General features: G+C 61.3%; 3 protein-coding genes across 4 annotated transcripts; all 3 read right to left on the bottom strand.

Annotated features, from left to right (window-relative positions):
* Positions 1-42: 42 nt before the first annotated feature.
* JMJD8 (jumonji domain containing 8) lies at positions 43-2093 on the bottom strand. 2 transcript variants are annotated; one of them, XM_066330069.1, is made up of 9 exons: positions 1833-2091; positions 1672-1755; positions 1333-1381; positions 1137-1233; positions 988-1056; positions 799-918; positions 647-714; positions 362-496; positions 43-288 (listed from the first exon to the last, which is right to left on the bottom strand). In XM_066330069.1, exons 1-9 carry the CDS (start codon positions 1910-1912, stop codon positions 208-210), a joined length of 783 nt encoding a protein of 260 aa, XP_066186166.1. In that variant the 5' UTR covers positions 1913-2091; the 3' UTR covers positions 43-207. The 2 variants fall into 2 exon arrangements, with proteins under 2 accessions (XP_066186166.1, XP_066186165.1); XM_066330068.1 differs by having other exon boundaries at positions 362-714; positions 1833-2093.
* A 100-nt stretch (positions 2094-2193) lies between these two features.
* Positions 2194-11148, bottom strand: WDR24 (WD repeat domain 24). Its single transcript, XM_066330052.1, has 10 exons — positions 11060-11148; positions 9504-10425; positions 8964-9141; positions 7280-7955; positions 6323-6438; positions 4436-4557; positions 4041-4145; positions 3628-3965; positions 2667-2851; positions 2194-2549 (listed from the first exon to the last, which is right to left on the bottom strand). The coding sequence occupies exons 2-10, from the start codon at positions 9982-9984 to the stop codon at positions 2381-2383; spliced, it is 2370 nt and encodes a 789-aa protein (XP_066186149.1). The 5' UTR covers positions 9985-10425; positions 11060-11148; the 3' UTR covers positions 2194-2380.
* A 1418-nt stretch (positions 11149-12566) lies between these two features.
* Positions 12567-27068, bottom strand: FBXL16 (F-box and leucine rich repeat protein 16). The gene is made up of 6 exons (XM_066330061.1): positions 26226-27068; positions 17108-17818; positions 15811-16319; positions 15408-15492; positions 14785-14848; positions 12567-13981 (listed from the first exon to the last, which is right to left on the bottom strand). The coding sequence occupies exons 2-6, from the start codon at positions 17801-17803 to the stop codon at positions 13833-13835; spliced, it is 1503 nt and encodes a 500-aa protein (XP_066186158.1). The 5' UTR covers positions 17804-17818; positions 26226-27068; the 3' UTR covers positions 12567-13832.
* Positions 27069-27158: the final 90 nt, after the last annotated feature.

Raw genomic sequence — 27158 nt, 5'->3', positions numbered from 1 at the left:
GAGACCAGGTTTGCTCCAGGGATGTAGCAACACACAGCATGCTTCGGTAGAATAACTTTAATCTAAGGGGGAGGGTAAAGACCAGTAAAAACCAGAACTTTCTCAGGCAGTTGGTCCCAATACCAGTTTTTTGCCTTTCCCTGAGGGTTGCCCTGTTGCCCTGGCTGGGATGGTGGTGATGTGTCCTTGTCTTTGTTCCTGCCAGCTTTAGCCCAGGAAGGTGGAGATGAAGACGCTGGTGTCCAGGTTGAGTGTGGCATGCCACCAGCGGTCAGGGAAGTACAGGACCTGCAGGAGATACCAGTGAGGCCCCATGGCTCTGGCAGGGAAGCCTGAGGTCCCCTGCAGCCCCTGGACTCACCTCCCCAGGGCGCAGGGTGCACTCCAGCGGGCGCTGGGCCGGTGGCAGGGTGGGATACGTGTGCTGGAGCCAGGCCAGTGTCGTCTCGTTGGGGTGGAAGTGTGGGGTTTTATCCGGCGGGTACAGAAACCAGCGCTGGAAAACACCGGGAGCACATCCCCTCCCAGTTCCCCTCCAGCCCCTCGGGCTCAGGCCCAGGGGGGCTTCCCTGTGCCCAGGGACACCAGTTAGGGGCTTGTTTCTCTCCCTCCTCCCCAAATCCTTCCCTTCGGGCTCAGTTCTCACCTTCCTGCCGAAAATCACCTCGGAGAACCCAGGGCCGTGCCAGTGGAAGGGAACACCAGAGCCTGAGCCTGCGGTGGGAGCGGCGGGTTGGTGCTGGGGAGAGCCCCCAGTCCCGGCCCAATCCCATCCTGCGAGTTCCATCCCACACCCACCTGCGATCCCAAAGCTGTAAGCGGGGCTGGTGCCCGGGATGCGGAAGGGAGGGGGCACGTAGTGCTGGAAGAGGGGGCCCCACTCGGTGAAGTTGTTGTCCCCGAAGAAGTAGAGGGTGTCTGGGGGGACACGGAAGGCTGAGCCCGGCGAGGGGAGGGCGCTGCGGGGGAGGGGACGGCGCTACCCACCGCTGCCCAGCCGGGCCGGGTCCTGCGGCTTCAGCAGGTGCTCCACGTACTCCTGGAATGGCACATCCACTGCGGGAACGGAGCGGGATGAGCGGGAGGGATGAGGCGGGAAGCGGCACCCCGCGGCCGGGCACGGCCCCCGCGCTCACCTTTGCGGTACGAGTAGGTGTTGGCCGTGCTGAGCCGCACCGGGAAGGGCCCGAAGGCTGCCAGCAGCTTCTCCCGGCTGCAGAGGGCACGGAATGCCTGGGGCACAGAGCGCAGGGAGCCGGGATGCTGCCGCCTCTCCCGAGGCACGGGGAGGTGTGTCCCACCCGGAACCCTCTGTCCCCTCCCGGCACTCACCGAATTGTCCGTGACCCCACCGAGGATCACCGGCCGGGAGAAGGCGAACCTGGGGGCGGCATCCAGCGGGGTCCCGCACGGGCGGAGCACGGGGACCAGCGCTGACCCATCCCGAGACGCCAGCCCCGACCCACCCGGGGCATCGGGACGGGCTCCAAACCACCGCCGGGGCACCGGGACCCGTCCCCACCACCCTCCCTCAGGTTCTCCCCCGGGACTCCAGGATCTGCCCCCTCAGTTCCCCCGCCCCTCCCCCTTGGCCCGCCCGGTGCACCGAACTGTCCCCCGGCCCGCTGCCTCGGTTCCGCGGGCGCCGGGACCGTGCCGGGTCCCCCGTACCGCTGCAGGAAGAGGGAGTAGGTGAGGGAAGCATCGGCTCGCTCCACGGTGCAGCGTGGTTCCTCCGGCACCGTGCCCGGCAGCCTGCAACGGGAGACTGTGCTCGGCACCGGCACCAGGACCGGCACAGGGACCGGCCCCGGGGCAGCCCCTGCCCTTACCAGCCGCCGTCCAGAGGGTCGGAGCAGGCACCGGGCCGGACCCAGCCCAGCAGCAGCAGCGGCAGCAGCCGCGCCGCCATCGGGACCGGCGCCGGAGACACTGCGAACTACGATTCCCAGCGTGCACCGCAAACACACGGTGCACGTGGTCATTGGCTGGCGCATCGGTACGGGGTCCGGTAAGGGTCAGGGGAAAGCGGTCCCCACCGCACGGCTTAAAGTGGCCTCCCGGCACAAGGGGACAACAGCATGGGGACACAAGGGACACCGCAGGGCCGGGATCCCCGGCCGGGAGCGGGTCCGGGGCCCAGCCCGGGGGTCGCTGCATCCAGGCGAAGCAAAGACAGAAGTCACGCCTCGATTCGACTGCTGAGTTGTTTTAATCCAGTAAAAAACGGCCGGGCAGGGGGGGCTCCCCCAGCCCTTATTTACACAAATAAATACAGGGAGGGCGGTGCCAGGGGTATGGGGCAGGGCACGCTGCCTGCCCTGCTCACGCCCTGCCAACTTCCCCGCGGGCACGGGGCTCAGGTGGACTCTCGGGGGTTTCAGGTGTACTCGCAGAGGTGGCCGCAGCCAGCGGGGCAGTGGGAGCTGGTCTCCAGCCATTTCATGATGTGCTGCAGGTGGCCACCGTGGCTGCAGCCCTGGCACCAGACGAAGAGTCCCTTCACCACGTGGTGACACACGGCACACATGCTGGCACACTGCCGACACCTGCACGGGGAGATTCGGGTGGGGACGGGCAGGGAGAGCCCTCGGGGGGGCAATAAGAGGGAAGAGGGGCACCCACCCCACACCCCTGTCTCTGCAAGCCCCTCTGGGCCCCCTCACCTGTCGCAGATCCAGCCCCTGTTGCTCATGGGCCGCTTGCAGTTGCTGCAGTTGACATGCAGGGTGGTGGAAGCCTGGTTGAGGCAGTTGATGGCACGGCAGGTGCTCAGCTTGATCACCTCGTTGGAGATGTTCCAGAGCTGGAAGCGCTGCAGCAGGTCGATGTAGGATGTGTACCAGTGCTCCTAGGGACAGCCACAGACAGCTGAGCCTCCACATCCACCTTGAAACCCTCTCAGGACCCCAGCCCTGCATCCCAAAGGCAAGATTCCCCTGGGGGGCTCAGCCTGGAGAAAAGGAGCCTCAGGGTGGGTCTTCTCACTCTACAAGTCTCAGACAGGAGGGTGGAGCCAGGTTGGAGATAAGGCTCTAGTCCCAGGGAACAAGGGACAAGACAAGAGGAAATGGCCTCAAACTGTGCCAGAGGAGGTTTAGTTTGGATTAGGAGAATTTAGTTTGGATTAGGGAGAATTTCTTCATGGAAAGGGTGGCCACGCATTGGCACAGGATGCCCACTGCAGTGGTGAAGTCACCATCCCTTGGGGGGATCTAAAAGCTGTGTGGATGTGGCACCTGGGGACATGGTTCAGTGGTGGCATTGGCTGTGCTGGGGGAAATGGTTGGACTCGATGATCTTAGAGGGCTTTTCCAACCTAAAGATTCTCTGATCCCTGCAGTGGGAGAACGGCTCTGCAACGCTGGGGAACAGGATCCTTCCTTATATCAACAGGGCAAGGTCACTGCCTCATCCTGACCCTGCAGAGCCCACCTCAAGTCCCGGCCAGGACTGGTGGTAGGGCAGGTACCAGAAGCCTGGAACTGCTCACCCTGACTTAGAGCTGGCTTTGCCGGGGGCTGGAAGAGAAAGGACGTGCCCCAATCCTAGGCAGGATCCCATCCCATTGGGATGCAGCCCCTGTGGGTCCCAGCAAGGCAGGGCCCTGCCCCTCAGGGGCTCTACCTGCGTCTGCTCATCGATCTCCTTGCGGATGCGCTCCCCGAGCACGATCAGCACGGACACGGCCGTCTGCACGTCGCCCTGCTCGGCGTAGAAGAGCAGCGTGTCCCTCACGATGGGGTTGAAGAAGTCGGAGGGCAGGCGGTTCTCGTAGAGCGAGTGGGAGATGGAGATCAGCGAGAAGGACTCCACGGGGGTCAGCGACACCGTCTCGGCCTCGTTGCCGCTGACGTGAGGAGAGTCGGCCTTGTCCTGCAGGTGGTCCAAGGCCGAGGGGTTGTCCACGATTTCGTGGCGCAGCGGGAAGGCTTCCTGGGGAAGGCTGTATTCCTGCTCTTCAGCTGCGAGGAGAAGGGCAGGAATGAGCAGGAGAAAATCCAGCTAGGGCCAGACAACACCTCTCCCTGTGTGCTCACCGTGTGGGTTCTCGTGGTCCATCATGTACAGGTCATCCTCATCTGCCTCCACATCTCCCAGCAGATAATCCGCAGGGACGTCGCTGCCCTCCGTCTCCTCGTTGTCTGCGCACCCAGGGAAAGAGAAATCAGCTCATCACACCACTGGATCCACCTCCCAGTGTCCTGCCCCAGCATGCCAGGCTGTGCCTGAGCCACACAGCTCAGTTCCCCACCACTGTCACCCCAGGTCATGGGGGAGAAGTTGTCCTTCTGCAGCACCCTGGGGCTTGGTGTCCTTCACCCTGGGCTGCAGCACATCCAAATCACAAGATAAATGCCCCAGTCTATCCCCTATCTATGGCTGAGGAGGGATGAGCTGTGGGACTGGGACTGTGCCCACCCAGGAATGTTACCCTCGTTGTTGATCAGGGTGGAGGAGGAATCCATGAGGATGTTTTCTGTGCGGCTTTCTCCTTTGCTGCGGTCCAGTCTGGACTCGCTGCCCAGCCCAGCAGGGATATCCTTCAGGTTAAAGCTGGGAAAAAAAGCCAAATTTAATAGTCAGAGGAGTACAAAGTTTCCATTTCAGCCAGCAAACAGCCTGGATACAGGTGTCCAGTTGCAATTTGAATGGTGAAATATGAGATGCAGTGATATCCCTTCGTGGGCAGGAGTCACCAGTCCCCACTGTGTGACTTAAAAATAAAGACACATTGTGACTGTGATCACAGCCCTTCCTCCAAGCCTGCTGGTACCCCACATGCATTGCAAAGGTCTCCCTGAAGAATTCCAGTGCTAAGCAGGCTCTTGGCTACATCTCCTTCTCCTCAGAGGCAGGTGAACGGGAGCTGGCTCACTCCAAGGTGCCTGGCTGTTTGTTATGCATCACCACGCCTGGCCTTCACCGAGATGGAAAAGGGAAGGGATGGGGCTGGAGCAGAGCCCAGCTCCCCAGGCTGCTGCCTGCACGTCTCAGACAGCAGCACAGCCACCCGGCTGGAGGCAGAGCTTGGTCAAGGACAATGCTTGTTTCCTTTGGTGTTATTTGAGGATCTGTCACTCACTGTGGGAACGCAGCCCTGCGAGGTCTGACAGCTCATTTGGAGTCCTCATCCCTCACGTTTATGTCATTGAGAAGAGGAAAAACAAGTTTTCCTGCTTCATCAGCCCACAACAGGCTCTCCACACCAGCGAGCTGCTGGCAGAGCTGGGCTGTGCTCTCCCTTGGAAAGGCTCCAGAAGAAAACCTCTGCACACCAGCAGTTCCAGCTCCAGCCATGAGACACCTTCTCCATCCCCAGCCCTTGGTCACCATCACTGCCCTGGGCACTGCTGAGGCCTCACCTCAGATCATGGGGTCACTTTTGGGGCCCTCATGACAGGAAAGACATTGAGGGCTGGAGCGTGTCCAGGGAAGGGAACAGAGCTGGGGAAGGGTCTGGAGCACCAGGAGCAGCTGAGGGAGCTGGGAAAGGGGCTCAGCCTGGAGAAAAGGAGGCTCAGGGAGGCTGAGGCCTTTCTCACCTCCACAACTCCCTAACAGGAGGGGGCAGCTGGGGGTAGTTGGGCTCTGCTCCCAGGGAACAACGGACAGGAGAAGAGGAAGTGGCCTCAAATTGTGCCAGAGGAGGCTTAGTTTGGATCTTGGGAAAATTTCTTCATGGAGAGGGTGGTCAGGCACTGGCACAGCTGCCCAGGGCAGGGGTGGAGTCTCCACCCCTGGAGATGTTCAACATCATGTAGATGTGGTGCTTTGGGACATGGTTTAGTGGGCCAGTGCTGCTGGGGAAATGATCTCAGAGGACTTTTCCAACATTAGAAATTCCGTGATTCATGAATTCAGTAACTGAAAGCTGGTCCCAGCCCCATGACCCACCATAGGCCAAACTTTGGTTGAAGAAGGGATGGGAGCAGGGTATGAGGCTGCACATCTCGAGGCCAGGCTGGGCAATCACTTCCCACACCAACATGGGAAATGGCTGCATTCAAACAATGCCAACATGCAAACCAACACAGCCTGGAGGTGTCCCTGCTCACCCCCTGTGTCTGGGGCAGGTTAGTTATTCGGTAGAAATTGTTCCTTGTGAGGGTGAGGAGGCCCTGGCACAGGGTGTCCAGAGAAGCTGTGGCTGCTGCTGGTTCCCTGGAAGTGTCCAAGGCCAGGCTGTTGGAACAAGATGAGCTTTAAGGTCCCTTCCAACCCAAACCATTCAAGTATTCCATGATGTGATTCTATAACCCCATCCCAGCCAAGGAGCTGTTTCCACTCCCCCCTCATCACTCCCTGCAGCTCCCAGTACCTGTTCATGAGTGGGAGGGCAGTGCTGCCTTTCCCCATGCTGTGGTTGAGGTTTGTGGATGACACAGTGCCGAGGCTGGAGTAGATAATCCTCAGCATCGTCCACGTCTGAGCCACCTGCAGGGAACAGAGTCCCTGTCAGACCTTCCCAGGCTACCACCCTGAGTTGCAATATGTAACTAAAAGTATGTGTTCTATTTGCCATCTGTTGAAACCGGTTGGGGAGATGTTTTTCTTTATCTCTTGTATAACCCACTCCTCATAACTCCAGGGGAAAGGGGGCAGGTGCCTTCTGTTAATGGACCAGCTGTTAAAACCAGGTGTAGCAATGTTCCTTATCTTTTCAAGACCCATCCTCCCTCCAGGGGATATCTGCTGTTCATGGGCCATCCAGGCTCACTGCATGACTGATAAAATTCCATCATCCCATTGGGAGATGCTCCACCCAGTGGGAGGAGCACAGCTTTCCTACCTGGATACAACCTGAGATTCAGAACACCAGCACAGCCTGTTTGCACTGGATTCCCAAAGGAAGACTGGACCCATCTCACCACCACTGGACCTTCAGAGGAAAACTAGACCCTTCTACAGAATCATCTGCTCCAACAGAACCACATCTGTCACTCCAGGACTTAACTGGACTGCAACCAACACCCTGACCAACAGAGGGTCAGGTCATATTCTGACCCTGTCAGTGTTTCTAGGATTTTTCTGTTTGTTTGTTGGCTTGTTTTTTTGTACTACTACATTTGTACTTTTAATATTCCTAGTAAAGAACTGTTACTCCTATTCCCATATCTTTGCCCAAAAGCCCCTTAATCACAAAATCATAATAATTCAGAGGGTGGGCGTTTACATTCTCCATTCCAAGGGAAGCTCCAGTTTTCCCTGGCAGACACCTGATCTTTCCAAACCAAGACACACCCCACCCTGCAGCACGGCCCATCCCTCAGCTCACCTGGTTGCGGTCCAGCCCCTTGGCCACCTTGGCGTTGTGGTCGCAGAGCTCGGCCAGCGGCCGGCCGGCCAGCGCGTACTGCTTGGCTGTGTGCACGAACCAGTCCATGCTGCCGCTCTCCACATCTGTCTCAAACACGCTGAGGGCGCTGGAGGACGAGATGTACTCAAACTGCTCCGTGGGGTCCAGCTTGCGCTTGAAGAAGATGGGGTGGCGCCGGTCCCCGATGTAGGGCTTGCGGTTGGAGTCGGAGGAGATGAGGCTCTCCTTGGCGGCGAAGGCCAGGTCTCCGTAGAGGCTGTAGCACAGCCCCTCGGGGTTGGCCCGGTCGATGGGCTGGCTGGCGTCCTTGAAGATGTGCTGGTAAAGGGTGCTGTCCTTGGAGCCCGAGAGCAGGAAATAGGGGTCGTGGAGGTGCCGCCACACGATGCCCGTGGTGACGTCCTTGTGCTCCTCGAACATGGCGGAGGGGATGAAGGGGCGGCGCACGTCCCACACGTAGATGTTGTGGTCCACCATCATGGAGCAGGTGGCGATGTGGTGCTTGCACTCGGGGCGCCACTTCACCCGTGCCACCGAGGCGATGGTCTGCACGCAGTAGATCTCCTTGGCCCGCGTCGTGTTCATGTCCCACACCTTCACCATCTTGTCGCGGCCGCCCGTGGCCAGCCAGCCCCTTGGGACAAGGATGGATCAGCGTTCACCCCTCGGTTCCCACCGTGGCACACTCACAGCACAGGTGTGACCACGTCCACACTGCAGGAAGGCAGCTGGGCTGCAATCCCGTCCTCCCGTGAGCTCCCCTGACACCTCCACTCTGCAACAACCAGGTCAGGCAACACCCTCCTTCCCACCCCCAGTTATGGCCCTACGCCTCTAGAGCCACATCCCAGTCAGAGCAGTTCCCTCAGGCTCTGCTGTCCACTGGCTAGGAACAGCAGAGAGGAAAAGGCCATTTTGAACATATTTCAGTGCCTCTCTAAGATCACAAGCAGTGGCAGCACTGCCTGGCAGGGAGCGAGGAGGAATCTGCACACTGTAGCAGCTGCCTCCAGATCCCTCCCAGCAACCTCCCAGGAAAAGCAAGAGAGAAACATGACTGAACACAAGCAAGCTGTGCCCTAGAGCAGCCAAGTAGTGCCTTCCTCAAGCTAAGCACTAGAGTAAAAGGCTGCTGTGACACTGCTATACCGAGCCATAAGACACCCAGTGCCTCAAAACCTCCTAATTTATCAAACCCCATACACTCTTACACCACTCCAAATGCTCAAAGCAACTATCATTCCCATCTCCCAGCAATATCCCAGCCCCTGACACGAGTGCCTAAGAATGACTTAGACAATGCCTTAAATCCTCCATATTCTCCCATTTATATTACTGTATACTCAACCCCCAAATTCTAAGTTTTTCACCCTGTGAGATCACACAATACTATTCAAACGACACACGCACAACCTCAGTGCTATCACTCCACTTTGAAAGCCTGTTCCATGGCCTCAGGTCAAATGCAGTGCCTGCTTCAGGGTCAATGCCTTTTAGCACAGAAAGCCTAAAATCCTCAGTCTCTAGAATTCCAACACAAGCGGACAGGGTATCACAGACCACGCTTTCCCCTACAGAATCCCAATCCTGTTTTTAGGGTCCCTCTTGTCCTGCAAAGCCAGGTGGCTGTCAGGACACTCACCTGTCCTCTGGGTGCCAGTCGCAGCAGAAGACGGGCCCGTTGTGGGCCGTGAACATCCTCTCGTAGCGGTCGGGCCGGCGGATGTCCCACAGCTGCACGTTCCCATTCTCAAAGGTGGCAGCGAAGGTGAAATAGTCCCGGATGCTGAACTGGACGTCACGCACGCTCTCCGACTGGCCTGGGAGGGGACACAAATTGAGAGCTCCAGCAAAGCTAAAAATCTCACTGGAAGAGCTGTGAGAGTCCCCGGCACAGAAAGAAGGGGCAGCAAGGAGTGCTGTGACTTGTCTTCGATATCCCACATGGACCCAGCTACTACTGAGAGGCAAAAAAAGTAACCAAAATGCCTCTCAGCTCCTTCTTTCCCTGCTCTGGGCATCACACCCTGAGCAAACCCTCCTCCTGGACAAGGTGAAGAGCAAAGCCCCCAACCCCTGCCTCTCCTAAGGGTGAGGAGACAAGCAAGGAAGGGACAAAGCTCCAAAACTCTGCTTCCCCACAGGGAGATGTACAGGACAATAACAGTAGCCACATTCCTACCAGAGAAGGTGCTGACAGAGTCCTTTTTGCGCAGGTCGAAGCACTTCATGTAGCCATCCTGGGAGCCACTGAGCAGCATGTACACCTCGGTGGGGTGGAAGCACACCTTGTTGACAGTGCGCTTGTGCTCCGTGAACAGCTGGTCCTGCTTGTTGCGGGATGGCTTGCCCAGGTTCCAGGTGACCACCACGCCATTGGTGGCAGCAGTGGCCAGCAGGTTCTCGTCCATCTGGTGCCACACCACGTCGGCGCAGCTGAAGTTCAGGGAGGGTTTGCGGCCCACGCGGAGGTTCAGCTTCTCCACAAACTGCTCCTCCTCGATGGAGTAGATCTTGAAGATGTTGCGGCCGGCCACCACCACCTGGGCAGCGTCCCGGCACACGCTGATGGCGTTGGCAGGGGCGTCCAGGTGGCAGAACATGGTGCGGCCGGTCAGCGTGTTGCCCCCCAGGGCAGTGGTGACCCTGGCCATCTTCTCCATGGCTGTCCTCGGGGTGCTGTCCTCTCTCCTGAAGGCTGCCTGCACACCCACACGCCCGCCCTGCTCCACCTCAGCCAGAGCTGGGCAGGGACAGGCTGGGCTCCCGTGGCTCCTGCTGGGCCCTGGTGGCTCTGATGGTGGCTTTTTGTGGCTGCATCAATGGGAGGTAAGAGGCTACAGTGGCCACTGAGCCGCCTGAGAGAGGGAGATACAGCCCCACTGGGTTCTCCTCCTGCTGCCTTCTGTGGCTCCCTCTCAGGGAGTTCCTGAAAACCTCCTCTTGGTTCCTTCTTCCCTCCTCAGCCACACCCTGAGATGTTTTGCTGTTGCTGATAATATAGGTCAAGTACAGCGCCGTGGCTGAAATGAGCAGTGTCCACAGCAGAGGTGAGGTGAAGTGAGGCCACGGTCACCTCCGTGGGGCACTTGGAGCTCCAAAGCCTGCAAGAACCAGGGGATCAGCCTCCTTCTCTAGCAGAGGCGGGGCAGCAGCTACTCCAAATTTCCTGGACAGATCGCAGGGTCCCACGGGCTGTGTCCTCTAGAGCCAGGCTCTGGAGCTCCTGCCACAGCACTGCCCTCTCCAGCCCCTCTGCCCTTCCCTTGCCAGGTCCCACAGATCCCTCATTCCTCACATCCCCACCCCCTCAGAGCCCCTTCCCACTCTCAGAGCACCCTTAGGGTCCCCTCCTACCCCTTGACGCCATCCCCCAGACCCTCATATCCCACACTCCCCTCATCAGGGCCCTCTCCTGACCCACAGCCCTCTCACACACTACATCCCCCTCCTCCTGACCCACAGCCCCCCAGGACCCCTCAAACCCCACACTTCGCCCTCTGCAGGGCGCGCTCCTGACCCAGAGCCCCTTCAGGACCCCCTCAGCCCTTCAGAGCCCACTCAGCGTTCTCTCAGAGACCCTCTCCACCCTATACCCTCCTCAGAAGCCCTTCCCACTCCTCACATCCCCCAGGGCCCACTCACAACCGCCTCCCGCCTCAGAGAGACCCCTGCCGCTGCCACCCGGACCCGCTCCGTGCGAGGCCCCGGTGCCTGGTGCCGTTCCCGAAGCCGTACCTGGTGCCGGTGTCCCCGCCAGCAGCTCGGGCCGAGCAGGCCCCGCCGCCGCCGCCGCGGAACTCCCGCCAGGCCACGCCCCCTTCCGCCACTGGGACACGCCCCTACCGCTAGGCCGGACCCCCCCGCCGTCCTGACCCGCCCCCTGCCCACAGACCACGCCCCGTCCGCGGTGGCTTGCCGTTCAGTCCCACCCCTCTGTGACAAGACCACGCCCATATTTTTATGCACCACTCCCTTCCACTAGGACTCAACCAGGCCCCGCCCACTCCGCGCCGCTCAGACGCCCCGCCCCTGTGCTTGAAGCCCCGCCCAAACCCCAGGCCCCGCCCCCTCGCGGAGTGGGGCGCGCTGGGGGCGGGGGGACAAGGCGGGCATTGAGCCTTGGGGTCCGCGGCAATGCGGGATCCGGGGGTCCCAGAGGGATGTGGGGGTGCCACAGGGACGTGGGGTGCAGTAGGAATAGGGGTGCAAGGATAAATGGGAATTGGAGGACATGAGGTGCCTTGGCTGGGGATGTCGGAGGGACGTGGGGTGCACTGGGGACGGGGGTTCTCTGGGATGAACGGGGGTGCTGGAGGGATAGGAGGTGTACTGGGGACTGGGGCTGCAGGAGGAGAAAGAGAGTAGCAGGGGGTTACGCGGTGTATCCGGAAGTGTCAGCGAGATGTGGGATCCGGGGAGGAATGAGGATGCCAGAGGTGTATCCCAGAGGGACTGGGAGTGCAGGAGAAAATGAGGTTTAGCGGGATGTGGGTGCGTTAGGGGTCAGGGTGGGAAATGGGGATGCCGAGGGGATATGGGGTGCATTTGGGGTCTAGGAGTGAACTGCAGCCTTATACGGATGCACAAGGGTGTGTGGGTGCACTGGGGGGGATGGGGGCACACTGCCATGGGGCGCTGTGGCAGGTTGTAAGGTGTGCACTGGGGAGGCTGCCAGGGAGATGTGGGGTCCCGGATAGTGGGGGTGCCAGAGGGATGTGGGTGTATGAGGGATGGGGAAGCAGGGACATCGATGCGGTTCAGGGGTGTGTGTGAGTGCTTTGTGGGCCTGGCTGCAGGGCGGGAAATGAGGGTGCCGAGAGGATATGGGATGCATCGGTGGTGTACAGATGCACTGGAGGGGTGCACAAGGGAGTTGGGGTGCAAGGGGTATGGGGGCCACTGCCATTGGGTGTGCAGAGAAGGGTATGGGGGCCCTCTGTGTAACCTGGGACCAGGCACTTGTGCAGGGCTATGGCACCCCAAATCTGCCGCTGTCACCTGCAGGGGTGGGGGGACCCTTTGCGTGCCGCTGTCCTGCCTGGTCCCCGTGTCCAGGGACACTGCCGGGTTTGGGGGCGCAGGCAGCCCCCTACCCCCGTACCAGGGTGCTCCGAGTCCCAGCAGTGCCACCCTGTCCCGCAGCCTCGGGGACTCCCAAACCCCCTTCCAGAGCCACGAGGGCCTTCGTGCCATTTCGGGGTCAGAAAGGGGCGTTTCGGACAAAGGAGGGAGCGGAGGCGGCTGTTGGTGCAGCAGTTCCTTCCCGGCCGGTACAAAGGCAAAACAAACCGAAAGCGTGTCCGTGTGTCCGTGTCCGTGCCCATCCCGTGTCCGTGCCCCTGTCCATGTCCATATCCATGCCCACACTCCTCCCGCGGCTGGTGTGGCGGCGGGCAGCGCCCCGGGGCGGCCACCGAGCCCCTCCCGCGATGGGTCCCCGTGGGCTCGGACCCCAGCCCCACGCCGGCTCGGTCCCGTCTCGGCTCAGCCCAGGAGTCCCCCCGGTCCCCCGCTTGCCGCTGGCACCGGGGCGATGGCTTTTCAGCTGGAAGAGCGGTAGCGGTGGCAGCGTGTCCTAGGTGCCACCTCCTGTCGTCTCTCTGTGCTGCCGGTGTCGTCGTAGAGGCTCAGACCTGGCCCTGGTCCCCCGAGATATCCCATCCCAGACGGATGGGACGCTCCTCGGCGTTGGCGTCACTCCCACGGCCCCATGGGGTGCAGTGAGGTCCCCAGGGCGACGGGGGATGCTCGCCAGGAGAGCCCGGCGTCCGGGGCAGGATCCGGCCGGGGCGAAGCCGCGTGGAGGGGCTCAGTGGGAGCTGTCACTTGTCACCGTCCCCCCCGGTACCCCAAAACCTGCCGTAGCACGAGATTGAAGCAAGCGAGCATGCGAGGGCGGCGGGCGGGCGGAGAGGGACATCCTATTCACCGGGAGGAAGCGCCCCAAAGGCGGGGCTGGGGGCTGGAGGGGACACGCAGCACGGTGGGGGGGGCGGGGGGGTGTGAGCTCGGTGACCCGCTCTGGGGGCGTGGGGGGACCCATCCAGCCTCCGCTGCCACCCAAAAATAAGCATCCTCCTCTCGCCCATCCCTGGGAGCATCCTTTGGTACCCAGGAGCATCCTAGGTGGCGGGGCCGTGTGCCCGCTCAGCACCGGGGCGGGGGGAGCAGGATGCGGCCGGGGGGGTCACACAGCGTCGCCTTCCCACTTTGGGCTTTCGTGATGTCCGTTCGTCTGTCCAGAAAGGGATTGGCAGGACACCGGGAGGAGCACGGGCGATGGCGGCGGCGTGAGGGGAATTTACATGGTACCCGGGGGTCTCTGGCCAGGGGCGACGCCTTCCTCCATCTCCCCCCGGAGCCCCGCGTCCCTCGGCGGCGTCGATGCGGGGGAAATTCGGGCTCGGTTGGAATCGGGGGCGTCTCTCGAATCCCCCGGCAGCCGGAGGGAGATGGGGTGGGCGATGGCGGCCGGGGCGGGCGCGGGAGCGGGCGGCCGGGTCCGGCGCTACTCGATCACCATGCAGCACGGGAGGTGCTGGGAGAAGTACTTGAAGAGCTCCGGGGTGGCCCCGGGGCAGTTGGTGAGCTCCAGCTCCTCCAGCTCCTGCAGCTGCACCAGCCCCGACAGCCCCGTGGTGGTCAGCAAGGGGCAGCCTGCAAGGAGACAGGGTGCACTGTCAGCCCAAAGCGCCAGCGCCCCCCAAAAAATAGCATCCCAAAAACCAGCATCTCAAAGGCACCAGCATCCCAAAACACCAGACTCTCCTCAAATAGGACCAAAGGATCAGGACCTCAAAACCCCAGCACCTCAAAATTCACCACACCCAAAAGACAGAACCCAAAAAAAGAGTGTGCTAAAAAAAAAAGTACTCCAAAAATCCAAAATATCACCCAAAATGTAAGCATCCAAAAAATCCAGCACTCAAAAAGGCACTCAAAACCCAGTACCTTAAAGCATCTGCACCTCAAAATATCAAGGCCATCAAAATTAGCGCCCAACACCCCCCCCCCCAACCATGAAAACCACCATGCTACAGAATAGTGTTCTAAAATACCAGCATCCTGAAAAACGACACTCAAAACACCTGCACCCCAAGGTCAGTCTAAAAACCCAGCACCTTAAAGCACCAATATTAAAGGGAAAAAAAGAAAAATAAAGAAAAAAAAAAAAAAAGGCATTTAAAAAAGCGCACCCCAAAACAGCTCCTCAAAAACCAGCACCCCAGAAAATTTGAATCCCAAAACCATAGCTCTCAAAATGCCACCACCCCAAAAAACACAGCACCCCAGGAGCCCAGCTGTGGATCTTTCCCCACAAGCTGGGCTGGGTGAGGGAGCCTGCTGGCTTGATGGGATGCTGGCTGTCCCCAGGCTGTCCCCAGGGCTCTCTCTGTTGTCCCCATGCCCTGTTCCTCCCCAGCCCCGTGGGGTCCCTGGTAGCAGGGTGAGGTCCTCACCAGCCAGCGAGAGGAGGCGCAGGCTGCCCATGCCCAGGAGGTGCTTCAGCCCAAAATCCTGCACCTGGAAAAGAAGAAGGGATGGGGATGAGGGGGGACAGTGGGGACAATCACAGCACCAGGGAGGGCTCAGCATTGCCGAGCTGGGGTGGGGAACCAGGTGCCAGGACTGGGGGCCTGAAGCGGGGTGCAGGATGCTGGGGCAGTGTGCTGGCTCTGGGTGCCAGGGCAGGGAACTGTGATGGGACAGGGTGCAGGGAGCTGGGTGCTGGGGAGGGGAGCCTGAGCAGGATGTTGCAGCAGGATGCTGGGGCAGGATTTTGGGTGCAGGGTTGGGGTACTGGGTCTGGGCTGTGTGACAGGGAGCAGGGAGCCAGAGCAGGAGCCTGGTGCTGCAGCAGGGTACTGGGGATACTGGTACTGGGACAAGGATGCAGGGTCAGGGTGCCAGAGCTGAGTCCTGCTGGGCTCACAGGAGCTCTCTGCCTCCTGGCACCAAGTCTTGGGGTCTTCAGCTAGCCCCAGGAGCCCACCCTGAGCTCATTGCCCATCCCCAGGGAGGTGCCACCATGCCCTCTCTGCTGTGCCGAGCCAGGACAGGCACAGCCGTGTTCCACACCTACCTGGCAGCACCAGCGCAGGTAGAGGCTCCGCAGGGATGACATGGTGGACAGGTAGCTGAGGCCGGTGTCGGTGATCCGCACGCACCTGCCAGGACACGGGGTGTCAGGGCCAGCTGGCCACCCATGGGTGTCCCCAAACCATGGCCCTCGTGCTGTACCCTCTGTTTCCAGCGTGGCTCAGCATGGCACGGCTTTGCACGGCATGGTTTGTCATGGGGTGACATGGCACAGCATAGCTCGGCATGGCATGGCATGGCATGCATAGCATGGCATGGCTCAGCACGCTATGGCATGACTTGGCACTGCTTGGCATAGCTTAGCATGGCATGGCATGGCCCGGCATGGCTCAACATGGCATGGCATGGCTTGGCACAGCACAGCACGGCTCAGCACAGCCCTTTACCTGTCGAGCACCAGCTCCTCCAGCTTGTGCAGGTCGCAGGCAATGTACTCCAGGGCCATGTCGGTGATGCGGGGACACCAGGACAGGTCGAGGCTGCGCAGCTTCCGCAGGTTCTCGGCCACCAGCTCCACGCCGTCATCCGTCACCTTGGAGCAGCCCGAGAGGCTGAGGACGCTCAGGTTGGGCAGGCTGTGGACCATGTTGACCACGCCGTGGTTGGTGATCTCCCAGCAGGAGTTGAGGCGCAGGGTGTGGGTGGTGTAGCCCTGCTTGGCGGTGAAGTAGGCGAGCGCCGTGTCCGTCACGTGGTAGGCTTGCAGGTTGAGCTCGGTGAGGTTGGGCAGGAGCTGCGAGATGGCGGCAATGGCGTCGTCGGCCACGTTGATGCAGTCGCTGACGCTCAGCGCTGTGATGCGGGCGTTGAGGCTGGACCACAGCCCGGCCTCTGTGAAGTCGTTGCAGCCCGACAGCTCCAGCCGCACCACGCCCTGCATCTGCTCCAGCATCACCTGCCGAGGGGCAGGGGATCAGGCCATGCTGGCCACTGCCACCCACCCTTGTGCATCCCTGTGTCCCCGCCCTGGCTCCCTCTGAGCCTCCTGTGGCTCTTCTCACTACTCCCAGTCTTGCCTGGGTCCAACCTTCTCCCTGGGACCTCCCTGGCATGGGCCTGCTGTACAACACACGAGCATCAGTGGGGAATGGGAGTGAGCAGGCAGGGACCCCTGGGTGCAGCCCCAGCACTGTCCCAGGTGCTGCTGGCAGGGTTGGGATTGATGCCTGCTCCCAACACAGGAATTACTCGGGTGAGATGTGCCCACGGAGCGGCTGGTGCTGCCATGGCACATGGCACAGAGCAAAGATCTCAGTGGGGGACCTTGCGTGGCCCCCTCAATTGCCCTGTCTCTATCTGACCCTTGGGTGACCACCTTCTTGGGGACCAGCCAGCCAAGCAGGAATTTCTCATTCCCAGGGCCCTGCTTGTCACCCACTGCCACGTCACCACCCAGCAGCACAGCCACCTGACCTGGCTCTGCCTCCCTGGCAGCACCCACAGGCAGCAGGGATGAAGCCCTGACAGCCCCCTGACCCTGCACAGGCTGCACCCATCCCACAGCCCAGACCACAGGCAGGGCCTCCCAGGGCTGCCAGCACCTGTGGGATGGCCATGCCACCTGCCTGCCCCTTCCCTGAGACCAGTGAAAGCTCTGCCCACGTGTGTGTCCCCAAGGCCACCAGGACTGACCCACCACCAGCACATCTCAGCCACCCTGGTCACTTCAGCAGGGTCACCTACCTCCAACCCTGCATCTGTGATGGTCGACCTCTTAAGGCTCATGGACTTGACCCCCTTCTTGGAGAGGGGGTAGTTGTCAATGAACTCACAAATGTCCAGGTCGGAGACGCCCACGAGGCAGAAGCCGTCGAAGCCGCGGACGGCGAAGCCCTGCAGGCTGACGAACTCCTTCTCTCCACTGGGCAGGATGTTGTAGAGCTCTTTGGTGTGCAGGACGGGCGTCAAGCCCACCCAGAACTTGGGCTGGTAGAGCACCCGCCGCCACGCCTTGCACACCTGCGCCAGCACGCACTTCTCGCAGGCTGAAAAGTACCAGAACAAGCGGTTGAGGATCTTCTCGTCCACCGCCAGCTGCCTTTCGGAGGGCGAGCCTGGCAGCCGCTCCGGGGAGGGCTGCTCCGAGCCTTCGCTCGCATTCAGTCCCACCAAGGAAGCGCCGGGAGGGGAGGAGACACTGGCCAGAGTGGCCAAGGAGAGCGGGGAGGCCAGGCTGGGGATGGGCAGGTCGCTGCGGTGGGCTAAGGCCGGGCTGAGGATGGCAGGCACGGAGGAAGGCTGGCACAGGCGGTTTTTCACGGCAGGGGTGCCTTTGGTGATGCTGGCGGAGCCGAGGCCGTTGGGTTGCGTGGGGATCTTCACCAGTCCATTGCGGGGCAAACATGGGGGCTTGGTGTCGCCGTTTCTCGGGTTCGACATCTTCCACAGGTCTCTCTGTAACACAGGGGTGGGGGTGTGAGGGGCTGTGGGTCTGCTAGGGAGGGTGGCCATGGCTGGGAGAGGGGGTGGCACCAGTGATGGGGGAGATCCTGAGGGTCCCTGAGCAGGGTGGCACATGGGAACAGGTGGTGCAGGGCTGCTGGGCACAGGCACAGAGGCCACATGTCCAGGACACAGGAGGGTCTTCCCAGAAGCTGCTTGGCCCTGGTGTCCTTCTGTGATGAGGAACGGATGGGGGTTTGTCCCTGGGCATTCACATCCCCACTCTGAGCCTTGAATCCAGCATGGCCAATGGGAGACGGAGAAGGATCCACAGAATGGTTTGGGTTGGAAGGTACCTCAAAGCCCATGTCATTCCACATCCATGCCATGTGGAATCCATGCCACCTTCTACTACCCTAGGGTGCTTCAGCCTGGTCTTGGACACTGCCAGGGATCCAGGGGCAGCCACAGCTTCTCTGGGCACCCTGTGCCAGGGCCTCACCACCCTCCCAGGGAACAATTCCTGCCCAATATCCCATCCATCCCTGCCCTCTGGCAGTTGGAAGCCATTCCCTGTGTCCTGTCCCTCCATCCCTTGTCCCAAGTCCCTCTCCAGCTCTCCTGGAGACACTTTAGGCCCTGGAAGGGACTCTGGGGTCTCCCTGGAGCCTTCTCTTCTCCAGGTGAACCCTCCCAGCTCTCCCAGCCTGGCTCCAGAGCAGAGAGGTTCCAGCCTCCAGAATATTTTTGTGGAGGGGAATGGGAAGAGGCAGAGGAACAGAACTGCCTGTCCTCACCACGCCAGCCAAGCACTCAGCAGCCAGGCTGTGCTGACCCTCGTGGAGCGTGGAGGAGCCGGGCAGCACGCGGCAAACTGGGCCAATAAATATTGCAGTGGCAGCAAGGGCGGCTTCCCGAGGGCCCCGCCGCACCCGCCATCCATTATTCAAGGCATTTCCCTCTATAAATATGGAGTTGAATTATTGATGGGGGCTCAGCCCCCTCCCCCTGCCCAGCTGGGGCCTGGCACAGGGCCCTGCCCGACTGCTGCCTGCCCTGCCCGCACCCTGTGTGCCAGTGCCACGCCAAACCCTGCCAAAAAGCTGATTCTGGCAACCCCTGGGGGCACAAGGGAATGCATCTTCCAGTGCATGGAGCAGGGAACAGGCACCTGGCCCTGAAGCCCCAAGGGGTGGTTGGCACATCCATCCAGCAGTGACAAGAGCTGAGGACCTTTCGGCCTGCCAGCTCCTCCCAGACCCAAGATTAAAGTAAAGGAATTATTATAGCTGCTTGATTTGGGATGGAAAAAGTCAAACCCAGATGGATGGGCATGAGGGAAGAGCATTCTGTTCATGGCCAAACCCTGTGGTCGCTGAGGGTGCTCCATGCAGCCTTGAAGCAGGATGCAGCCTTGGTCCCCTGCTGCTTCCAACCCATCCCTTTCACCCTCACAGCATCCCTGGCCTCATCCACCTCTCCTGGAGCAGCCAGGGAGGGAGCAGCCAGCCAAAGAACGAGCTCAGAAGCGCAGTCAGGTGCCGGTGGCACATCTGGAAAACCCACGGGATGCACGGCACATGGCAGCTCCCGAGGACAGCGCTCCCAGCACAGCGGGGCCGTGGGACGGGGCTGGCGGGAGCTGCCGCAGCCTCTGCCGTGGTGCGAGCGGAGGTGCCAGCAGACAGCCCGGCTCGGTGGCAGCGTCCCGGCGAGATCCAGCCTCCGGGGACGAGCCCAGCCCTGTGCAGACAGTCTGGCGCCGCTCCCGGCTTGGATGCAGCCGCTGCTGCCTCCGCTCACGCCGCCCGACAGCGGAGCTGGGCCGCCGATGCTTGGACATGTGTTAAACTCGCTTGAAAGCAGGAGAAAGGGAGGGGAGAGAAGAGTGAAACTTGAAACCAGCGGCTCGGTGCTTGGCAGCGATTAGGGCAGTAAACAGAACGTGCACCGGGGTGTCGCACACGGCCACAGAGCACCAATCCAAACAGATAATTACCAGGTGGCACGGACGGGCTGTCGCTGGGGCACCGAGCCCGCAGCCAGAGCCGCTGGGCACGCTGGTTGCCCCCAGGGAGAGGGCAGGTGGTGGCACAGGGGCAGCCCCGAGCCTCGGGAGTCCAAGGGGACAGTCACAGGAGGAGACAGATGCTGACAAGTCGCCGGACTCACATGCAGCCAGCAGGAGTTTTGGCACCGCATCCAACCAGCTCATAGCTCGGGCTGGTGCCTGAGGCCGAGCTCGGGGGGGCTCCGTCGGTTCAGCAGCTTTCCCACTCCTGCCTCGGAAAGCTGAGCCGGGTCCCCCCTGCCCAGGGCGCTCAGGCTGCCTGTCCAGAGCACAGAAATCCCGAACTTTGAGCGAGCTGAGAAGTCACTTCAAATAGAAAGGCAGACAGAGATTCGAGCCTCAGGGCACAGGAGGATCTGGACGGCAGTGGAGGGAAGCCGGGCAGACATTTCTCTCTGGGGAAATGAGCAGGCAAGAATTTGGGTGTTCCTACCATCCCCCAGTGTGGATCTTTGCACGGGGAAAATCCCCAGCGTGGAGAAGGTGGGCTGGAGGCACGGGCTGGGGAGGGGAGTTGGCTGTAATAGCTGCCGTCTCTGGCACCAAGGGGCAGTGCTGGCAGCTGCCCTCCTGTGCCACAGGAAAGCCTCAGCCTGCAGCCAGGCAGCCCCGCAGCTCCTGCAGCCCAGGGCTGAGGGCACACTGCTCTGATGTGCAAAGAACAGCTCCCACAGCCCCTGGAGGTCACAGCTGCTGAGTGCAGGGACACCCCGACCACCTCCCCAGGCCCTCCTGACCCAGAGACAGTGGATGGACAGACAAACACAAAGCTGTCTGCCTTGGAGGTGTCAGCACAGACCCTCCCCGATGTTCCAGCAGCTCCACGAACACCTCCATGTGCTTTTTGGCCACTCCAAAGCAGCAGGAGAGCAGAGATTTGTCCTTTTTCCTTCTCCCTGTCACGCCACTGTTGCAAATTCCATGACTGGGCCAAGCAGACCATCATCATCAGGATTGCTCAACACTCGGTACAACCATCCTTGGTCTGGGATCCCACAGGAAAGGCTCAGATTTACAACCCCCCTCTGCCACAGCCTCCCTTTGCTCTCTCATAGGGAAGCATCTCCCAGCAGGGGAGTGCCAGCTTCCCAACCCAGTGAGAAAAAAACTGACAAAAGCAAAGGTCAAAGTCCTTCAGTCTCCCAAATCCGCTCCAGGGTGCACATTTCATAGGATACGTCACTGCCAGAGAAGTCACTCCGTTCAGGGGGGGTTTGTCACCCACGGTAGTGATGATGCAGTGGTGGGGGGCGGATTTGACGCAAGGAGTGAAGAAAGCCAGGGTCTAAGAGCCTGTCACCAAAACATTGCACAGACAATGAGGATGCTGGGATGAACAGGATGGAAACTGCCAGGAAGACAGAGCTTGTCCAACCTGTTGGCTAGTTTACTATCTCCACGTGGTAGTGAAGAGAGATGAGGGCCTTAAGAGACGGGCAAGGCCATCAGTCACGCTGTTAGTGCCACCCTGCCTGGCATTGGCTGGGAGAGCCTGGCTCCTGGATCAAACAGGCATCCTGCTGCAGCAGGAATCGGGGCTGAGCTCTGGGACAGCCGGGCTTGCAGCCTATACAACGCTCCGTGTCAGCCGGACTGGAGGCCACGGGAGAACCCGGACTGGCCGGCGTGCTGAGGCCCCGGGAGCCCGGCCCCTGCTGGGGTCAGCACCGCGGCCAGCGGCTCCGTGCCTGTCAGCACCGCGGCCAGCGGCCCGGGTCAGCACCGCGGCCAGCGGCAGCCCCAGGGACAGCGCTCTCGTGTCACTGTCGCGCCGGGCCCTGGGAGCATCCATCCACCCCTCTGTAAAAGAACCCGCATCACCCCGCCGGGGCCCTGCGGAGATCCAGTATTGGTCCAACAGCCCCTTGTAAGAGACCCTATTCTAGCCCAGCAGCCTCCTGTGCAGATCTGCTCCCGCCCCACCACATCCCAGAGAGAACCCATTATCGCCCCACAACCCTCCGGTGACACCCCGCTGTCACCCCTCTGTGTCCCCACAGTCCCCGCTGCTGTCCCCCAGCCCGCCTCGGAGCCTTGCTATCGCCCTGCCACCATCCAGAGCTGCTGCCAAGCGATTTCTGGCGGCGGAGCCGTGCGGCAGCGAGCAGCCGCGGCCGCTCACACACTCACACACGCTCACACACACTCACGGGGATGCACAGCCCGCACACGGACGCGCCGGGCGCGGGGATGCCCCGGCAGAAGCCGCGGCTCGCACACGCTCTCGCACTCACGCTCGCCCCGCCGGAGCCGCCGCGAGCACGCGCGCCCGCGGGTTGCATCAGCTGAATTCATTAGCCCGTCTATTTTTACTAATGCAGCAAATCAAGTTGCTCCACAGGCGGAGGAAACACACCCGACACGGAGTGCTGTGGCGGAGCACGCAGCCGAGGCTTTTGTCCGGCGCTCCTGAAGGGATGAGCTCCCTGAGGCTCCGCGCCATGGCCCCGGCCAGCAGCGAGGCCGGGCAGGCTCTCGCCTGGGGGGCTGAACCTGCCGCCCAGAGCACACGGCAGCGATAAAGACATCCCGCTGCAGAGCGCCGTGGTGTGCTCCGTGTCCTGCTCTGATCCCCCCGGATCAGAACACTGCCCGCGCTGTGAGCAGCGGCTGTGTCACCACCGAGCCCCCAGGCTGGGTCTCTTTGGAGGGCTTGGATTACCCCAGCAATGCAGAGGAGCCACTAAACACCCTGCAGGAGCCACTGGCTCCCTCGGAGATGGAGGGGCCGTGCTTGTATTTGGGTAGGGATCTGCTGGACCTGTGTGTGTGTGCACAGGTGGATTTGTGCTCCCAGGCTCGGCACTCGCACAGGTGAGCTGGGAGAGGAGCTCAGAACAAAACTCAGTGCTACCTTCTCCTTGCTGCACACTGCAGGAATTCAGGGTAGGGAAGGGCCTTGCCTCTCCACCTGGCCCTGGAGACCTGCTGTTTGTGTGATGGGAGCTCAGAACCCCTCCTGGGGCTGCCCTGAGAGCTCCTGGGAATATCTAAGGGCTGAGAGCAGCTTTCCTGCTCCCTTGATGGCTCCCAACGATTCCAAGGAGCTCATCCCACCTCACAGCGGACGAAGAGGTTTAGGAGGGGCTGGGAAAATGCCTGGTTTGAGTCCCATTGCTGGGGGCTGCTGCTCTCAGTGCTGAGCAGGCTGGTGAATCCAACACTGCGCCTTGCAGCTCACGGCCAAACAGGAGCTGTCACGACAGGAACCCCCAGCACTGCAATCTCTCAGGTCCCACAGCCTTCCCAAAGGTCAGGATCAGGCTTTGCAGGGTCGGCCCCATGCCCAGGGAGCTGGGAAAAGCCGGCTGAGGGGCCAGCACCAAGGTTTCCTCAGGTGTCCCCAACTCTGGGTTCTGCTGAGATAACAGCTCCTGTCTGGGGGCACTGGGAGATGCAGCTCTTGTTCCCCCGGTCCTCAACATGAGGGAGTTGCAGGGAGGAGGCAGAGCTCTAGCCCCAAGCAAAACTTCCTCACATCAGGATTCCCTCTGACCACCAAGCCCCTCCTGCAGCAGCATTCAACTTCTCTGCTAATTCTGGCAAGCAAATTCTGACCTCTCTCCTTTCTCCAGGCAGCCCCTTGTCCCTTTGGGAGGAATCCTCCACTCAAAAGGAGCATGGGAGGGACAGGTTCAGGGCAGAGCTGGACCCCTTCCCTCCAGTCTCCTCTGGAGATATTGACACTCACACCATGGAAAGATGCTCGTGCTTATGCCAAGCTTCTCCCTGCTCCCCACTGACTGAGGCAAGGAGAAGAGGAAGCAGCTCCTCACGTGCTGGGTCCTACCCAGCCTGGTCTCCTCTCCCTACAAGCCCAGCCAGAGCCCAGTGACAGCTTCCAGTGTGTCCCAGCCCCTCCCTCTGCCCCTCCTGGGCCCAGGAAGGGGTGAAATGCAAGATCCCGTGAGGAACCAGTAGCCAGGAGAGCTGTCTCCAAGCACAGCATGTGGATGTGCTCCTCAGGTGCTGCTGGGACTTGTGCCTCCCCAAACCCATCATCCCTCCAGACACAGTGACAGCCACGCAAGCACTGATGTCCCTTTGCCCCTGGGCTTGGAGCTGGGCTTGGGGTCCAGCAGGGGCCCTTGTCGTGAGGCTGGTGGGACACCGGGGCAGGCAGTGTCCAGCCCTGGCACTCCTTTGATGCAGTGGGTTGTGGGTGCTCCAAAAGCCATCAGATGGCTCTGGGAAGCAAAGGCATCATCCTGATCCTGCTCCCAGCACAGCTCCCTGGCCTCCCGTTTCCCCTGTGCAGGAGCTGGGCATGGATCAACCCTCCAGCAGGGAGGAACTCTGGAGAAACAGCTTCTGCTGAGCTGTGCCCTCCCCAAACACTCTCCTCTCCAGCCCCGAGCTCCTCCCGTGAGCCTCCAGCCCTGGAGCACCCAGCACACGTGGCTGGTCCCCGTGGCAGGTGGGCAGAGGTTGGGAGGGGGTGGGATGCTGCCAAAGGAGCTCTGCTCGCCCGCGCACCCAATCCTGCTCCCTCCCACACCATCAGCACCCACTCGCCTCCCAAATTCCTTCTCCACTCTCCACTCTGCTCGTTCTGCACAGGCACTGCTGAGGAGCAATAGGAGATTGGAAACAGCTACAGGCAGGACGATGTGGTTTTGCCATGGAGCTGCCAGAGCCTGAGCCAGGCACAGCTCAAATCTGCAGAGCAGAGGGGCAGAATCCAACTCCAAACTCAAAGTGCTCCCACTCCAGTTGTCCTTCCGTCTGGCCACCTCCCCACGGGGAGCTCAACACGACTGTGACCCCACTGGAGGGGACAAGGGAACCCTTTCCCCACTCTCACCTTACCCTGGCCCGAGTGAGGGTCGCTCCTTCCCCAGGAGCAGGATTTGGGGAGCTGTGAGGGTCCCACTGCCAGGGGTGCTTGTCCTGCTGCTCCCCACAGCCGTGGAGCTGCTGGCACAGGGAGGGGAGCAGGCAAAGGGATCGATGTGGGGGAAGCCAGCTCGGGGAAAAATAGATATCTAGCTCATTAAAAATGGATGCTTGAGCGAGTCCTCCCCACTCCAAAGCCACCTCCCTCCCTCTTCCTGGTAGCCAGAGTGAAATCAGCACCCAGCTTCCAGAGGAGAGGAGATGCCAGCACGGCATGGTGCTTGCTCTGTGCCCACTGTTCTCTACTCAGCCTGCTGTGTGCTGAGCCCCTCGGGGCGCTGTGCAGGGGCCCCAGGACCACCCAGACCCTGGGCAGAGGGTGGGCATGGGGAGGGTCTGCCAGGAGCATCGCTGCTGCAGGGACTGCCACGCTCTGGCCTTCCCTGCCCAGGCGCTGCCACATCCCACCACCACCAGCAGATGCCCAAGAGGCAGAGCCACCTCAGCCCCGTGCCCCATGGCACCCCTGGACCCCCACATGGCCAAAGTCCTGGGGTTTTCTAGTCGGTTGCTGACAGAATCCCATGCCTCAGTTTCCTCCAGCTCTGCTCAGCCCCAGCCATTCCATGGGGTTGAGTCTGCCCGGTCCCCAACCCCACAGACCGATCCCTCTGCCCATCCCCATCCCCTGCCCCACCAAAACAAACTCCTTGTTGCCATCCTGGCCCCTGCTGGGCTCTGCAGGACCCTGCCGTGGGGCTCAGCCCCCTCGGCCCCATCCCAGGCAGGGCCTTCCCCTTCCTCCATCCCCTGGGCTCTGGGAATGGGGGAGGCTGTCCCGGTCCCCCATCCCTTGGCTGCTGTCACCCTGCATCCGCAGAAAGCCACATGGAGGTTTTGGGGTGTTTGGATGTTTGAGTGCAGCCTCGGGGATGCCAATGGTGCCACCAGGGAGGACAAGAGGGATTTTAGAGGCTGGCAGCAGAGGCGGAGGGAGGAAGCATCAACCCCACGCTGGGGCCACCCTGTCCTTAACAGCGATGTCCCCTTACACTCCATCCCAGAGCAGCCCTGCATCCCGCCGGATCCACCTGATCTCTCCTCTTTTCCCTGCCTTTACCCAGCCAGTGATGCCCGGCCATGCTGGGGGGGGACACAACACATCACCTCACTCCCCACACCCCCCTCCCCAAACCAAGGGGGCGGAGGGGCAGCATCACTGGGGCGGGGGAGGGTCACAGCGACCACCAGCCTCTGCTGAGCTCCAGGGAGGCGGGGGCGGAGGGGGGGCCACCGGACCGGGAGCCCCGGGGCCGGGCCGGCTCCGCCGCCGTTATATAACGCGGCTCCATGATGCGGGATGCGGCTGAGGGTGGTTGCGGTGCCGGTGCCGGTGCCGGTGCCGGTGCCGGTATCGGTACCGATAGAACAGGCACCGCCACCGACCCCGGCATCGGCACCGACCCCAGCACCGGCTTTGTGTGGTAAAGGGTTTTCCCGAGCGGCTCTTACCTCCAGCCCTGTCTCCCGAAGCTCATGCCATGCCTTGTGCCCGTCTTCTTTCGGTTGCAGCAAAAAATCCCACCAGGAAGAAAGCGGCGAATAATCCCCCCAAAAATCCCCGTTGGCAAAGGGGCCGGATCCCGCCCGGCCCCCGCCCCAACCCCGCGAAACAACAGGAAAAATAAGCGGGGAGTGGAGGGGGGGAATGGGGCCGGATCCGGATCCGGGGGGATGGAGAAGGGGGGCCCTGCTGCCAGCCAGCCCAGGGAGCTGGGAGCACACGCACACGCGCGTTTGCACACACGCACACGCGTGTCACCAGCGGAGGCTGTTAAAGGGACACGGTCACCCGCAGCGATAATGGAGCGCGTCGGGAAAGCACCGGCGTCGGCACCGGGAGAGGCGAGGTGAGGGTGCGGGACACAGGGAATGATGCGGGGGGGTACGGGCAGGGCTGGGCTGGCAGCTGGGTGTGCAGGGAGAGAGGGGTGGTGGGTGGGGGAATGCAGGGGTGGAAGGATGGGGGATGGAGGGGGGGATGGAAGGATGGAGGGGGGATGGAGGGGATGGAAGGATCGAAGGAGGGAAGAATGGGGAGATGCAGGGAGGGCTGGAGGAAGAAGTGGAGGGATGAAAGGATGAATGGAGAGGTGGAGGGATGGAGGGAAGAATGGAGATGTGACGATGGAGGGGTTGGAGAGGATGGAGGAATGAAGAAATGGGGGGAAGAATGGTGAGGGGAAGGGATGGAGGGGTGGAGGAAGAAATGGAAGGAAGGATGGAGGGATTGAGGGAGGGATGGAGTGGATGAAGAAATGAAGGGAGGGAGGGTTGGAAGGCTGAACGAAGGGATGGATGGAAGGCTGGATGGACAGACAGATGCTTGCTCTGGCTCTCTCCCCAGCAGGGCATGGCAGGCTGGAGATCCTGGTGCAGATCCTG

This window comes from Sylvia atricapilla, chromosome 15 (genome assembly GCF_009819655.1).
Source record: "Sylvia atricapilla isolate bSylAtr1 chromosome 15, bSylAtr1.pri, whole genome shotgun sequence".
Classification (NCBI taxonomy): domain Eukaryota; kingdom Metazoa; phylum Chordata; class Aves; order Passeriformes; family Sylviidae; genus Sylvia; species Sylvia atricapilla.
This window is presented reverse-complemented; position numbering and strand designations above follow the sequence as displayed.

Bases quoted from the DNA above. Each gene is read 5' to 3' on its own strand.
- JMJD8 (XM_066330068.1), bottom strand. From the start codon at position 1,912: ATGGCGGCGCGGCTGCTGCCGCTGCTGCTGCTGGGCTGGGTCCGGCCC. The intron at 1,756-1,832 runs GTAAGGGCAGGG...CTCCCGTTGCAG, and splicing joins GACCCTCTGGACGGCGGCTG to GCTGCCGGGCACGGTGCCGG. The intron at 715-798 runs GTGGGTGTGGGA...CTCCCACCGCAG, and splicing joins TTACAGCTTTGGGATCGCAG to GCTCAGGCTCTGGTGTTCCC.
- WDR24 (XM_066330052.1), bottom strand. From the start codon at position 9,984: ATGGAGAAGATGGCCAGGGTCACCACTGCCCTGGGGGGCAACACGCTG. The intron at 7,956-8,963 runs GTGAGTGTCCTG...CCTTGTCCCAAG, and splicing joins GACTGGCACCCAGAGGACAG to GGGCTGGCTGGCCACGGGCG. The intron at 4,146-4,435 runs GTAACATTCCTG...CTGGGTGCGCAG, and splicing joins CACCCTGATCAACAACGAGG to ACAACGAGGAGACGGAGGGC.
- FBXL16 (XM_066330061.1), bottom strand. From the start codon at position 17,803: ATGTCGAACCCGAGAAACGGCGACACCAAGCCCCCATGTTTGCCCCGC. The intron at 16,320-17,107 runs GTAGGTGACCCT...GCCCCTCGGCAG, and splicing joins TCACAGATGCAGGGTTGGAG to GTGATGCTGGAGCAGATGCA. The intron at 14,849-15,407 runs GTAGGTGTGGAA...CTTCTTTTCCAG, and splicing joins ACCTGCGCTGGTGCTGCCAG to GTGCAGGATTTTGGGCTGAA.